This window comes from Vidua chalybeata, chromosome 1 (genome assembly GCF_026979565.1).
Source record: "Vidua chalybeata isolate OUT-0048 chromosome 1, bVidCha1 merged haplotype, whole genome shotgun sequence".
Classification (NCBI taxonomy): Eukaryota; Metazoa; Chordata; class Aves; order Passeriformes; family Viduidae; genus Vidua; species Vidua chalybeata.
This window is the reverse complement of record NC_071530.1, coordinates 151,824,872-151,838,364: the sequence shown is the minus strand read 5'-3', so window position 1 is coordinate 151,838,364 and position 13,493 is coordinate 151,824,872. Positions and strand designations below refer to the sequence as shown.

Below are 13,493 nucleotides of genomic sequence, written 5' to 3'. Positions count from 1 at the left end.
GCTACTACCCCAGGCCGGGGACAGAGGCCGGGGACAGCCAGGCCGTGCTGGGTTAGGCCCAGGCCCAGGCCCAGGCCCAGTTTAGGCCGCGCTGTCCCGTCCCCGTTGCCCGGCAACGGTCGCGGGCGTCACGTGACCGTTGAGGAGCGCTCACGTGGGTCCGTTGGCGGCGCCGGTTGATGACGTCACAGCGCCGCGAGGCCGTGCGGGAGCGCTGCAGGAATGGAGGAACGGGAGCGGCTGTGCCGGGAGATCCGAGTGCTCCAGGGTGCGGGAATTGCGGGGGAATCGGGAAAATCGGGAATGGGAGCGGCTGTGCCGGGAGATCCGAGTGCTCCAGGGTGTGAAGGAATTGGGGGAAATGGGGAAAATCGGGAATGGGAGCGGCTGTGCCGGGAGATCCGAGTGCTCCAGGGTGTGAAGGAATTGGGGGAAATGGGGAAAATCGGGAATGGGAGCGGCTGTGCCGGGAGACCCGAGTGCTCCAGGGTGCGGGAATTGCGGGGAATCGGGAAAATCGGGAATGGGAGCGGCTGTGCCGGGAGACCCGAGTGCTCCAGGGTGCGGGAATTGGGGGGAATCGGGAATGGGAGAAGCTATACCGGGAATTCCGAGTGCTCCAGGGTGCGGGAATTTGGGGAGAATCGGGAAAATCGGGAATGGGTGCAGCTGTGCCAGGAGATCCGAGTGAAGGGATCGGGGAGACACCGGGAAACGAGGGGACACTGAGGGGAAAAAAGGGAGGGAGGGACGAGGAAAAAAATCTGGGGTCGGGAAGCAGGGAGTGGCTGGGAGCAATGTGAGAGGACCTGGAGGAGGGATCAGGGGAAATGTGGGCATTTTGGGGGGGCGGCGCGGTGTTTTAAGGGAATTTTGGGAATCTGCGGTGGGACAGGGACAGGTTGTGACGGGATCTGGGGGGTTTTGGTGGGGGTGGGACGTTGGATTTTAGGGTGGGAGTGGGGGGAGTGTGAGAGGGATGGGGATGGAGAAGATCCCAGAGTGCTGGCAGAAGGAAGGAAAAGGGGAGAAGAGAGGATTCAGGAGTTTTGGGAGAGGAGGGAAGTGATCCAGGGAGTGCTGGGAAAAGGTGGAAAGGGAAAAGACCCAGGAAAGCCCAGTGGGCCAAGGCAGGGAGGGAACAGAGCCCATGGAGTGCTGTGGGATTTTGGGGTCCCCACACCAGGGAATTCCCACAGTGCTGCTCTTGGCAGGATCTGGAATTATCCTGGCTTTGGGAAGGGGCTTTTCCCTGTCCCACAGCCCCGGGCTGGGAGCACAGAGGTGGGATGTGTATCCATGTGCCCTTCCCAAGCTCTGGAAAGCACCAGAGCTTCTTTTAGCACCAAATCCCTCTATTTTTGTCCTTCAAAGTAAATTTTCCTCGCTAGTGAGGCCACAACCTCCGCTCAGGACTTGGGATTTGCCTCTCCAGGAGCTCCTACGTGGCGGAATGATGAGAGGGAGGAAAACAATCCTTGCTTTTCCATGAGGAATGTGCTGACTCGGCTCTCCTGGCAGCACCGTGACCCCGGTGAAGGAAAAACTCTGCCTGAAACACCGGGCTCCAAATTCCTTAGGGAATCACTCATGGGAAAGGTTTTCTAAACACTGAGGCTGGACAAGGGCAGAAATTCCCGAATTAATGGGGATTTTGGCTTCCAGAGGGACACAACAGCAAAGCCTTGGAGTGTCCTTGTTGCTGCTTTGGAAAGAAGCAAGGAAGGGAACTTGGAAGGGTCTGGAGCACCAAGAGCAGCTGAGGGAGATGGGGGACTCATCCTGGAGGAAAGGAGGCTCAGGGGGAACCTTCTGGCTCCCTAAAATTCCCTGACAGGAGGGTGGAGTTCAGGTGGGATCAGGATCTGCCAGGAAATGGGGAATGGCTTCCCACGGCCAGAGGGCAGGGGTAGATGGGATATTAGGAAGGAATTCTTCCCTGTGAGGGGCTGGAATGGAATTCCCAGAGAAGCTGTGGCTGCTCCTGGATCCCTGGAAGTGTCTGAGGCCAAACTAGATGGGGCTTGGAGCAACCTGTGGAATCCAGGAATATGGCAGGGAAGTGGAACCGGCTGTTCTGGAAGGTCCCTTCCAACCCAGACCATTCCTGCACGCTGTGATTCCATGACTTCTCCTTCCACCCCGGCTCATCCGAAACCCGAGTGATGATGGAATTCCAGCGCAAGGAAGAGCAGCTCTTTGTTGCTCTCAGATTCCCACGGGATCAGGGAATGAATGCTCTGTCTTCTCTCCCTCAGGTCTCATAAACAGCCACAGGAACATGCACGGGAATGTCCCACGTCCGGCGGCATCGGCTCCTCCGAGGTGGAACAACCCCCGCCAGCCCGGCTACGCCAGGAGAGGAGCCTTTTCCACCAGGTACCCCCAGCAGGCTCCCAGGAATTTCCACCCTCCATGCCAGACTCACTCCTGGAGGAAAAAATACTCCCTGGACAACCGGCTGCCGGGATCGGGCTATGACGTTGGAAGTGCTTCCAGCACTTCCCAGGGTTTTGGGAGCCTTGGGGACAGCCAGACTCCTGAGGCACCGGAATCGTCCCCGGAGAGACACGTGGACTTCACCACGGATGGGAACATCGTCGTGGATATCCAGGTGCCACAAAGGGCTGGCCAGGAAAATGTGGGTCCTTACGGCGAGTTTTCCGGGCGGGAAGTGGCGGTGGCTCCTTTGGCGGATGGAAATAGCCAGAAATCCCTTCTTCAGGAAAAAGAGAGAAGACCTTCCCTATCCATTTCCTTCAGTTCCACGTCGAGGACTGTGTGCCTGCCTGGCAGCGGAGCCGGGAGCTCCTTTTCCGCCTCTGGAAGCACCAGTGAAAGTGCCGTGGCGCTGAAGTCGGAGCCACAAAATCCTTTGGAATTTCCAGGTCAGGAGCCAGCCCAGCACTCGGTACAGATCAAGGCAGAGCCACTCTCGCCGGGGCAGCCGAGTGGTGAGGAAGTCCGGGATGCTTCCCTACATCCCAAACTCTTTGGGAATGCCGAGATGCTCTCTCGACCTGCTCAGGCTGGGGTGACTCCGGTGAAGAGCAGACTTCCCATAATTCCCAAAGCTCCCGCTCTCCAAAAAGCTGCCTCAGCACCCATCTCCAGCAAATCTCAGAAATTCAGGAAAAACAACTACACCTGGGTGGCAAACCCTGGGAAAAGCTCTCGGATTGTGAAGAGGTGGGCGAGCCCTCGAGCCGAAAATTCCAAGAAGGGCACTGGGGGAGCGGACAAAGGTGCTAAAATCTCCCCCAAGGCGGATTTGGGAACGAAGATAAAGAAATTGGGATTGCAATCCAAGCTGGGGGTTTCTCCCAGTAAATATAAGTGGAAAGCCTCCAGCTTGCAGACTTTGCCTTCCACTTCCAAGTCAGCATTCCAGTGGAGATCCGAGGACCAGAAGAAGGCTCCAGCCCCAAATACCTCTCGAATCGTCTCTGTCCCACCGGCTCCGGGTGCGGCATCCGTTGTTCCCGGTGGGATGAAATCCTTTGGAGAGGCTGCCCTGTCCAGTTACAAAGTGAAGAGTCGGACAAAAATCATCAAGAGGAAAGGGAATGTTGGGTAAGTTGTTCATTTGGATTTTGTGTCCGTGGGTTTCATGTCAGGTTGTGGCTGCGGGGGAAATTCCAGTGAGGGTTGTTGTGTGCTGGAGGATTTATGGAATCATGGGATGGTTTGGGTTGGAAGACCTTAAAAATCATGGAATTCCACACCCTTGCTATAAACAGGGACACCTTCCACTATCCCAGGTTGCTCCAAGCCCTGTCCAACCTGGCCTTGGACACTTCAGGGATGGGGCAGCCACAGCTTCTCTGGGAATTTCATTCCAGGGCCTCACTACCCTCACAAGGAGGAATTCCTTCCCAATATCCCATCTATCCCTGCCCTCTGGCAGTGGGAAGCCATTCCCTGTGTTCTGTCCCTTCATCCCTTGTCCCAAATCCCTCTCCAGCTCTTCTGGAGCCCCTTTAGGCCTTGAAAGAGGCTCTGAGCTCTCCCTGGATCCTTCTCTTCTCCAGGTTGAACACCCCCAGCTCTCCCAGCCTGGCTCCAGAGCAGAGGGGCTCCAGCCCTTGGAGCATCTCTGTGGCCTCCTCTGGATTTGCTCCAGCAGTTCCATGTCCTCCTGATGTTGGGTGATCCAGAGCTGGATCCTGTGAATCTCTGTGGTCACCAACACTTTCCCACTCAGCAAAGGAAGCTGCATTTTCCTTGATTTAATTTCAAATTCTCGTAATTGTTGTGTTGATTCCTGCTTCTGTTTCCCACATCCCTTCAGTGCTTCCCAGCAGGTTTCCATCCTTGCCTTGCCCTCCTGCTTTGCCTGGAAAACTATCAGTGGGTGGATTGTGCTGGGAAAATCACTCTGGAGCAGACTGGAGAAGTTGGGAATGTTTGGGATTTTTTGGCAGTTCAGGGAGACCTCCCACACCTTGGTAAATTCCAGCAGAGCCAGGGAAGGGATCATCCCCCTGTGCTGGGCACTGCTGAGGCTCCTCAGATCCTGGAGGGAGGATATTGAGTATCTGGAGCATGTCCGGAGTTGGGAATGGAGCTGGGGAAGGGTCTGGAGCACCAGGAGCAGCTGAAGGAACTGGGAGAGCTCAGCCTGGAGAAAAGGAGGCTGAGGGGGGACCTTCTTTCTCCCTAAATTCCCTGACAGGTGGGTGAAGTCAGGAAGGATCAGGATCTCCCAGGGAACAAGGGACAGGGTGTGAGCAAACAGCCTCAAACTGCTCCGGGGGACGTTTAGTTTGGATATTGGGAACATTCCTTTGTGTAAAGGGTGGTCAGGCATTGGGAATCCCCATCCCTGGAGGGATTTAAGATCCCTGTGGATGTGGAACTTGGGGATGTGGTCAGTGGTGGCCTTGCTGGGAAATTTCACTGCTGGGAAAGGCTTGGACTTGACGATCTCAGAGATCCTTTCCAGCCTAAACCATTCCATGATCCCATGACTCAATCCCTCACATCTGTTGAGCAGAAGGCAGCGAGTAAGTTTGGCTGTCAAACACCTCATTCTCCATCTGTTCCTTGCCAGGAATTCCTCAGATTTGCCCGTTTCCTTGGAATTTTCTCTTCAGAGCTTCTCCTCCCCCCTCAGCCAGAGGAGAATCCTGGTGGGATTTGACTCCTCTTGGAGCGCTGGAGAAGGACACCAGGAGCGTTTTGGCCACTTCCCTGCTCCCTCCTAACCGTGTGACGTTCCCTTTCCCAGTTCCCCCACGGATAAGAAGAACATCTCCCCCACCACAGCTCTGAAGAGCCGCTTCCACCTCCGGAGGAGAAATTCCACGCGGGGAAAACCTTCGGTGACGGCGAAACGCTCCTCGCCCCGGGGCCTGGTGCAGATTTCCAAGCACCGGCTCTGCCGGATGCCGGCGACCAGGACACAGGTGGCCACCAAGGAAGGTAGGATCAAGCATTCCAAGGGCTCACTGGACTCGGTGGAGTGATTCCAAGAGTTCTTGGCTTTGGGAATGTGCTGCTGAGTCCTCCTGGAGGTGTTGTTGGTCCTGGAGCAAACACTTAGGAGAAGTTTGACTCCATGTCCGTGCTGTCCTTTTGGCGTCTCCACAAAAAAAATCTGTTTCCTGCTTTTCCTGGGGTTTCCCTGGAATTTCAGGAAGGTTTTCCAAGAAGGAAGAGGTTGGCAGAGGCATGAATACACAAATCTCTCACCTGTATCCCAGTGTGCTGTCCAGTTTTGGATCTAATTTGCTTAAAACACCAGTAATAGTAGAATACTGAATCCATCGTGTTTGGGAACAGGGAATTTGCATCCATATCCTGCTGCCTTGGAGCAGAGCTCAGAGCTCAGTGTCTGGAATGTTGTTGGGATGTTGCTGGCTCCAAGTCTGGTTCTTCTGTTCCCTAGGGATATTTTTATGGATAAAAGGCTTCCCCTGCCCGGGATTCAGTTGTTTCAGGTGGATATGAGGCACATTTTTCCTGTGGCCCCATGAAATTCCCTGTGGGAATTGCGGGAGCTGGGAGAGGGGTTTGGATCAGATGTAGCTGGGATTTGTCTCCAGTTATATTTTGGGATTATTTGGTGTTTAAACAGCTCCATTGAGATGTTGTTGAATTTTCCTGGATGAGGGGTTTTGGACAAGGGATGGAGTGCCAGGACACAGGGAATGGCTTCCCACTGCCATTCCAATGGGCAAGGTTAGATGGGAAATTGGAAAGGAATTCTTCCCTGGGAGGGTGGTAAGGCCCTGAATGGAATTCCCAGAGAAGCTGTGGCTGTCCCTGGATCCCTGGAAGTGACCATGGCCAGCTGGGATGGAGCTTGGAGCAGCCTGGGGTAGTGGAAGGTGTCCCTGTTCATAGCAGGGGTGTGGAATTCCATGATCTTTGAGCTCTTCCAAGCCAAATCATTCCATGATTCCATGAAAAGACAGAAAGCTCTGGAGACACGGAGCAATTTGGGATTGCCACAGCATTTTAACCTTGGAGGGAATTGAGGCAGTGATGCTTCCAGGGATATCAACTTGTTTGGAATCCCAGTTCCTTGATTGAAGGGAATGTTCACACACTGAAAAAAATCTTATCTTGATTTTAAGTGGATACGAATGAGAAAATAAAGCAGGAATGCGGTTTTGCTCCAGGCTTTGGGAAGTTGGCAAATAAAGAAGGTTGGAGAATAGAAGAAAAAAAGGGAATAGGTCTGGAAGTGACCTTGGGAGAGCAGGGAGTTCATTCCCCCCTCCAAAAGTGGATCCAATTATCCAGCCTTTCCTGGCAGATGCTTCTCTGTGTGGCACCTTCTCCTTTGCAGAGAAATTCAGGAAGGGCCTGGATTGACTTGGAATTCCCTCCGTGAATTTTGGATTTGCTCCCTTTGATTAAAATTGACTTTCTGGATTTGAATCCTTTTGTACTTCAAGATTTTTCTTGGGAGGGCTTCAATCCCAGACAGAGGATTTGCAGCTTTGTGTGTTGGAATATTCTTAAACTCTGGGTTTGGAAAGCTGTGGAATTATTCCAGGGCTGTTCCTCTGTGTGTGCTCCAGGACTCCTGTGGGGCTTTCCCCCTTCCAGGTTTAGTAGGAAAAGATTATTGGGTGGTGGATGGGGCAGAGATATTCCCAAGTTTGGGAGGTCCTGGATGCTCACAGGGATTGGGACAACTCCCATGTTCCCTGTAAGTGTATAATTATGGATGTGGTGCCAGTGTCTTCTGGTTCCACAGGGAGCTGGGAATAAGTGAAGTCTTGTGGATTCAATTCCTGGCTCCCAGGTTATCCAAGAGGTTTTGGGAAGGTTGTTTTGGTTTCTTTTGGGGCAAAGTGTGGATATTAATCCCAGCAAAAATATTGTGGATATTAATCACCACAAAGTGGTGGAATTTCCAGTCTTTTCCATTTCTCCTTGGACAGGTGTGAGGGAAGTAAATGGTGTTACTGGGATACACTGGGAGCAGAGTGGGGCAGGAATGGAGCAGGGAGATGAATCCATTTCAGGAGGGAAAGACGAGGGGAGGAATGCTCCCAACTTCCTGCACGGCAGCATGGCTGGAAAAGCTGGATCAGTCCCTCCCATCCCCATGGATGTGGGGCCTGTGGTGACACAGCCTGGCTGGTGTCCTGTTTGTCCTGTTCCACGGGATTTTGGGACCTGTGGGAGCTGTGACACAGCTCTGTGGGCTGGATAAAGACATTGCTCCTGCTTTTCCCAAGTGCTGGTCTGTCTCCTGACTTTCCAATTCCCTTCTTGGTCCCAAATGGATCTGTTTGGTGTCATTGGTAGGGAAGCTCTTCCAGAAATTGCTGAGTCTTGAAATGGGATTGGTGTTTTCCAATGCTCTGTCCACTTCCCTCTGTGGGAATTGCTTTTATTTAGGGATCAGGGAGCCAATGGGAAAGTGGCAGATTGGTAGGAATTTTCTTGGCATTACTTGGGCTGTTCCATGAGAGATCCACCTGCAGCTCTTATCAATTAATTCCGAAATACTTGATTAAATGAGATGTTTAATAACAGCTCAGATATTGGAGTGTGTCCCAAATGGAAGTTTTTCCAATGGGATGGTGGAGTAGGGAGAAAGTTCCAGGTCAGGCTGCCTCCCTCACCTCTGGGATCCTCAGGGATGTGATGGGAGAGGGATAAAAGATGGTGGTTGTTTCTCTCCTTATCCAGGGAAAAGCTGGAGGACCAAAAAGGGTCATCAGGGTCTCAGGTCCCACTGTGTTGCATAAAATCATGGAATGGTTTGGGTGGGAAGTGACCTTGGAGATCAAGGAATTCCAATCCTCTGCCATGGGCAGGGACACTTGCCACTGTCCCAGGTTGCTCCAAGCTCCATCCAAGCTGGCCTTGGACACTTCCAGGGATGGGGCAGCCACAGCTTCTCTGGGAGTTCTGTTCCAGCACATTCCCAATGTCACAGGGAGGAATTCCTTCCCAAATCCCATCTATCCCTGCCCTTTGGCAGTGGGGAGCTATTCCCTGTCTCCTGTCCCTCCATCCCTTGTCCCAAATCCCTCTCCAGCTCTCCTGGGGCTCTGAGGTCTCCCTGGATCCTTCCCTTCTCCAGGCTGGACATTCCCAGCTCTCCCAGCCAGTCTAAATGCCAAATGAGCTTTTTGTCCATGTCCTGTCCCATCACCTTGGGAATCCTTTATCCACTTTCTCCAAACTGAAGATGGAATAGTCCCAAAAGTTCAGGGATGGCATCTTTTTTCTCAGCAGTTTTGAGGGAAAACGCCAACTTCTAAGTGAGGTTTGAGTGATCCAGGTATGATAACAGCAGGATATTCCTGGTTTTCCCATCCTAAAAGTCCCATGCCAGAGGATATGGGAGTCCCATGCTTTCCCAACAGCTTTTTCCTATCTTTATCTGGGATTTCTTGCAGGATGAGGCTTATTCCCAATCTATTTTTTGATGACAGACAAATGAGTTCTGGTAGTTGGGAACTTTTCCTCACCATTCCTTGGCTCATCCTGCTTGGGCATCCAAGCCATTATTTCTTCTTCCCAGGATTTTTCCCTTGGAAAAAACTAGGAATAAGTGCTTCAAAGGAAGATTTCTTGATTTTTTTTTTCTAATTCATTTTGATGTCAGAGATGTGGCAAATGTATGGACGAGGAGAATGAGAGTGACGACTGTGTGGTACATGTGGGAAAATTGGGATTTTTGCAGGAGAATCGGGGGCTTTTCCAGGAGAATTGGGGATTTTGGGAAGAGCACACAGCCCTGCAGAGGGCACTCGTGCCTCTCCCATCTCCTCAGTCCACCTTTTTCTGGTTATTGATGGCCTAATTTCGTCTTTATGTGAAAGAAAGCAGATCTGGAGTAATTTGCAGCAATAACCTGCTAATGCCGGGCCAGTATCAAAATTCCCATGTTCATTCCCGGTGGCAGATAAAACACTAATATATAATTATCCTTGCAAATTGGATTGTTTTAAATAACCAAAAGGCTACGGCCGGGGAGAAAACCATCCCATTTCCCTGGAGTTCCTATTGCGGGGTAATTGCTGCGTTCAATCAATTTCCTTGGCATTAGAAATTCCATCACAATCAACATTAAGCTTTATTCATTGTGATGGCAAAGAGCCGGATCATTTCTCCTCTTTTCCTTAACTGGCAAAATTAATCAGGGAAAAGATTTTAAACATTTACCCGTGCGAAAGAGGTCAGCTCTGCCACTATATTGCTCAGCAGATAAGGGGGCTAATAAAAAGAAAATTGAATTACTAATGATCGCCAGGAACAGAGTATATAAAACCTGGCAATCGCCCGGTGCAGGAAAAAAAGGGAATCAATTTTCTCCGGACAAGGTGCGCTCGTTTTTTATTTTGGCTCATATTATCAGCAATTTAATTGGAGAGAGCATAAACAGGAGGAAACAGTTAGGGAATAATGAGGCTGGAGGTGTAAAATCCTGCAGGATAGATGCTGGACACAATTTATTTGGCACAACAGATAATCACTTTAATTGAATCCAAAAGTGCAGCGTTCAGCAGCGCCGGCTCTGCGCCTCGCCCGGGGGGATCATGGAATATTACAAAGAGGCTCCTCCGTGTCTTTTCCACCTCTGTAATGTCCCCTTCCAGGCAGGACTGCTCCGGGATTGCTTCGGCACGGTCACAGCTGGCTGGAAGCAGGAGATGGAGAAAGCAGGAGGGAGATTCTCCAGGGACTTTTCTTTATTTATGTTGCGTTTGTTCCTTAAATAATTTGGTGCTTGCCAGGTTGGGTGGTTCCGGTCGTGTCCTGCTTGAGGTGAACTTGGAATCATGGAATGGTTTGGGCTGTGGGGGGGACCTCAGGGATCAACTTATTTTGCTGTGTCCCGAGTTCAAAGCCCGGCTCCTTTTTCCTGCTGTGACTTCCAGGTCTGGGTATTAAAGGAACTTCTAAAGAACTTTGGGATTTTTTCCTGGGAGAGGTGGGTGGTTCATCATGGAATTTAGATCCCAGAATGGTTTGGGTTGGAAGGGACCTTGAAGATCATCCAATTCCACCCTTTTGCCATAGACAGGGACACCTTCCACGATCCCAGGTTGTTCCAAGCCTCACCCAACCTGGCCTTGGACACTTCCAGGTATCCAGGGGCAGCCACAGCTTCTCTGGGAATTCCATTCCAGGGCCTCAGCACCCTCCCAGGGAAGAATTCCTTCCCAGTTTCCCACTAAACCTTCCCTCCTTCAGCTTAAGTAGATGGGGAATTGTTGCAATTTTTGCAATTCCCCATCTGTGGCTGTGCAACTCCATGGCCAGAGGAGGAGAAATTTGGGAGCACGTCCTTGTCGGATCCACTACATCCAACCTGGATTTGTGTTGCTTCCCTTGAAAATATTCCTTCCCTGCTTATCTTCCCCTTTCTGCTCCAAACTGAGATAAGCCAGTGGTTTGTGTTATCAGCTTCCTGCTTTTCCTGTGCTGCCACCCCACTGTTGAAACTGCCGAACAGAAGGAATCCTGTTTACTTTCCCATCTTCCTAAAGAGAAATTCCATAGGATTCTGAAATCTCGTTTCACTCTGCGTCTGCAGAAGCTTCTCCAACTCTTTACTACCAGAATCATCCTCCAAAAAATTCCCTAAACCCTCATTTTTCTCCTCCTCGCTCCACAGGATGTGACATGAGGGGGTTGGGATGGGCAAGGAGTGTTTGCTTGGAAAAACGCTGGAGGCAAAAGTGGCAGGAGCTGCTTTGCATTACTCGGGCGAGTAAAGGGGGTGTAAATGGTGAGGAGCAAGTTATGGGTGGCATCCGAATGAGCAGCTGCTGATGATTTTATTGACACCGGGTGTTTGGATCCCTCTGGCAGCTCTGAAAATCTCAGCCCTGGATTTTATACCCTCTCCTATTTTTTTTTCTTGATGTTTCCAGCGGGTTGATTCCCAGTGGGACAGCAACTGAGGGAATTTTGGAGTTTTTTTCCACTTGTTTGGTGTTTTATTTTATATTTGTTTTATTTTTCTTCCGAGTTGCGTGAGGTTTTGCTGCTCTTCGAGGTGACGCCTCCGATCGCGTTACGGCTGAGTTAAGCTCTTGATCCCTTCCCTCAGGGAAGCCCTTGGATCACACACAGAACTCCTCGGAGTTCATCACATCTTTTTCTTTGCTCCATCATTTCCCTAGTTCCTTCCGGCTGATCCAAAACTCCCGTTTTCCCGAGTTCCTTCCAGCTGATCCAAACCCTTCCAAGGTCGCTGCTCTCTGTCGTTCCTCTGTCCCACCTAAGTTTGACCTTGCTTGGAAATCATTCCATTGCCAGCTCTCTCTTCCCTTTGGCTCTTTCCCCTTGTCCTTGGGAGACAGGGGTGGAGCGTGGCTGGCGAGGTGGCTCCTCACTCCTTCAGGAATTGGGAAAAGTTCACATTCTTGGCTCTTTGCCGGGCCTGGTTACGTCAGTGGTCGTAAGTAACGGTTTTGGGTTTCCGCCTTGACTTGGCATTTCCAGGTGACTCGTCCCGAGCTGCAAGAGGAGCTGCAGGCGTGGAGCCAGGATTGGGAATTCTCTTTGCAGAGCCCTCTTTTAAAAATAACAGCCTGCTGGGAGCGAGGGGATGGGCCTTGCTCAAGGAATTGTTCCCGTGTAGATGTTGGATTTGGGATCGGGGAAATTGGCGACTGTGACAGAGGGAACATCCAGAGGGAAATGGGGATCCTGAAAGTGACAATTCCTGGGTGTCTCTTTCCCCGTGGAATTTGACCTGCACACTCAATTTGTTGTGGAAGCTGCATCCCTGGAAGACTTCCAGGCCAGGTTAGATGGGACTTGGAGCAGCCTGGTCCAGTGGAATGTGTCCCACGGAAGGAGATGACCTTGAAGGTCCCTTCCCACCCAAACCATTCCATGTTTTAGTGAAAGTCACCTCTCAATCCCTGTTTTAGGTAGTTTTACCTCAATATTTTTATCTCAGTCCCTATTTTAGACCCTCTCCTGTGCAGCTCCAGCTCTGTTGGATTGGGAAATTCCATTGGTAGCCAGCAGCTCTGTGGGGAATAGTCTATTTATACACTAATAGGAAAAATATTTGACTTTGGGGATGGATGAGATCCTTCCATTGGCTCTGACCCTTGATATTTCCAGGTCTGTAGGGGGCTTTGTGTAAGACTCCAAACCTTTCAGGGACGGCACGGTGTGGAACTAAAATAGACAGGGGAAAAAAAAACGGAGGGGAAAAAAAAGGGAAACAGAGCAATAGATCCTGAACTCCTCATTTGGCCTCCTGGGGCTTGCCTGGCCCTTAAATATTTCCAGGGATAGAGCATCCACAAATTCTCTGGGCAGCCAGGACCTCACCACCCTCACAGGGAGGAATTTCTACCCAATATCCCATCTGAACTTACTCCCAGTTTGAAGCAAATCCCCCTTATCCTGTCAACTCTGTGATCTTGGAAACAGATCTTTATCTTGGAAATAGATATTTATTTGTCCATGGAATGCTTTGGCCTGGAAGGGACCTCTAGGAGTCTCCTAATCCAACCAAAAATGAAGCTTTTAAACCGGTTTTGGACCTGCTGCTTGGAATTGGGCGGAATTTCAGTGCTGATCCCTCTTATCCCTCTGCTTGTCTTTCCTTGGGCTCCTAAATAAAAATAAGGAAAATAAAAATGGGTCAAGGTTCTTACAAAAAAACATAACCTGAAAAGTGACAATGAGTCCCTTTTCCCTGGTTCTTTTTTCCTTCCTTTTGCTATTTTCTTGCACTTAATAAACTGTCTGATGGCATTCCCAGCATGGTCACAGTTGGAATTACTGATGCCGGCGTGGATGATCGGAGTATCTTCCGCTGCTCTGTCAGGATTCCCAAAATCCCGCCCTGGCAGATGCTCAATTCCCCGTAAAACCTGTGTAGGTTTCTCTGTTCTGCTTTCTGCTTCCAGTTCTTTCCCAAATCCCGGTTTACACCCTTAGTTTTTAAATTTTCTCGTGGAAATCTTCCCATTTGATTTTCCTTGTAACGACTTGGAAGCGTCGGAGGGAAATTCCTCTCCCTGGCTGCTGAGCTGAGTTAAGCC

The 13,493-nt window shown here is 50.8% G+C and overlaps 1 protein-coding gene across 1 annotated transcript in view; it reads left to right on the top strand.

Moving 5' to 3' along the window:
• The first annotated feature begins 161 nt into the window (after positions 1–161).
• ZC3H3 (zinc finger CCCH-type containing 3) overlaps positions 162–13,493 on the top strand; it is a 126,716-nt gene continuing 113,384 nt past the window's right edge. Inside the window, exons 1-3 of the mRNA XM_053938266.1 lie at positions 162–268; positions 2,259–3,573; positions 5,231–5,424. Of these exons, the coding sequence (XP_053794241.1) occupies positions 223–268; positions 2,259–3,573; positions 5,231–5,424 (1,555 nt within the window). The 5' untranslated portion in view covers positions 162–222. The remainder of the gene's footprint in view (positions 269–2,258; positions 3,574–5,230; positions 5,425–13,493) is intronic.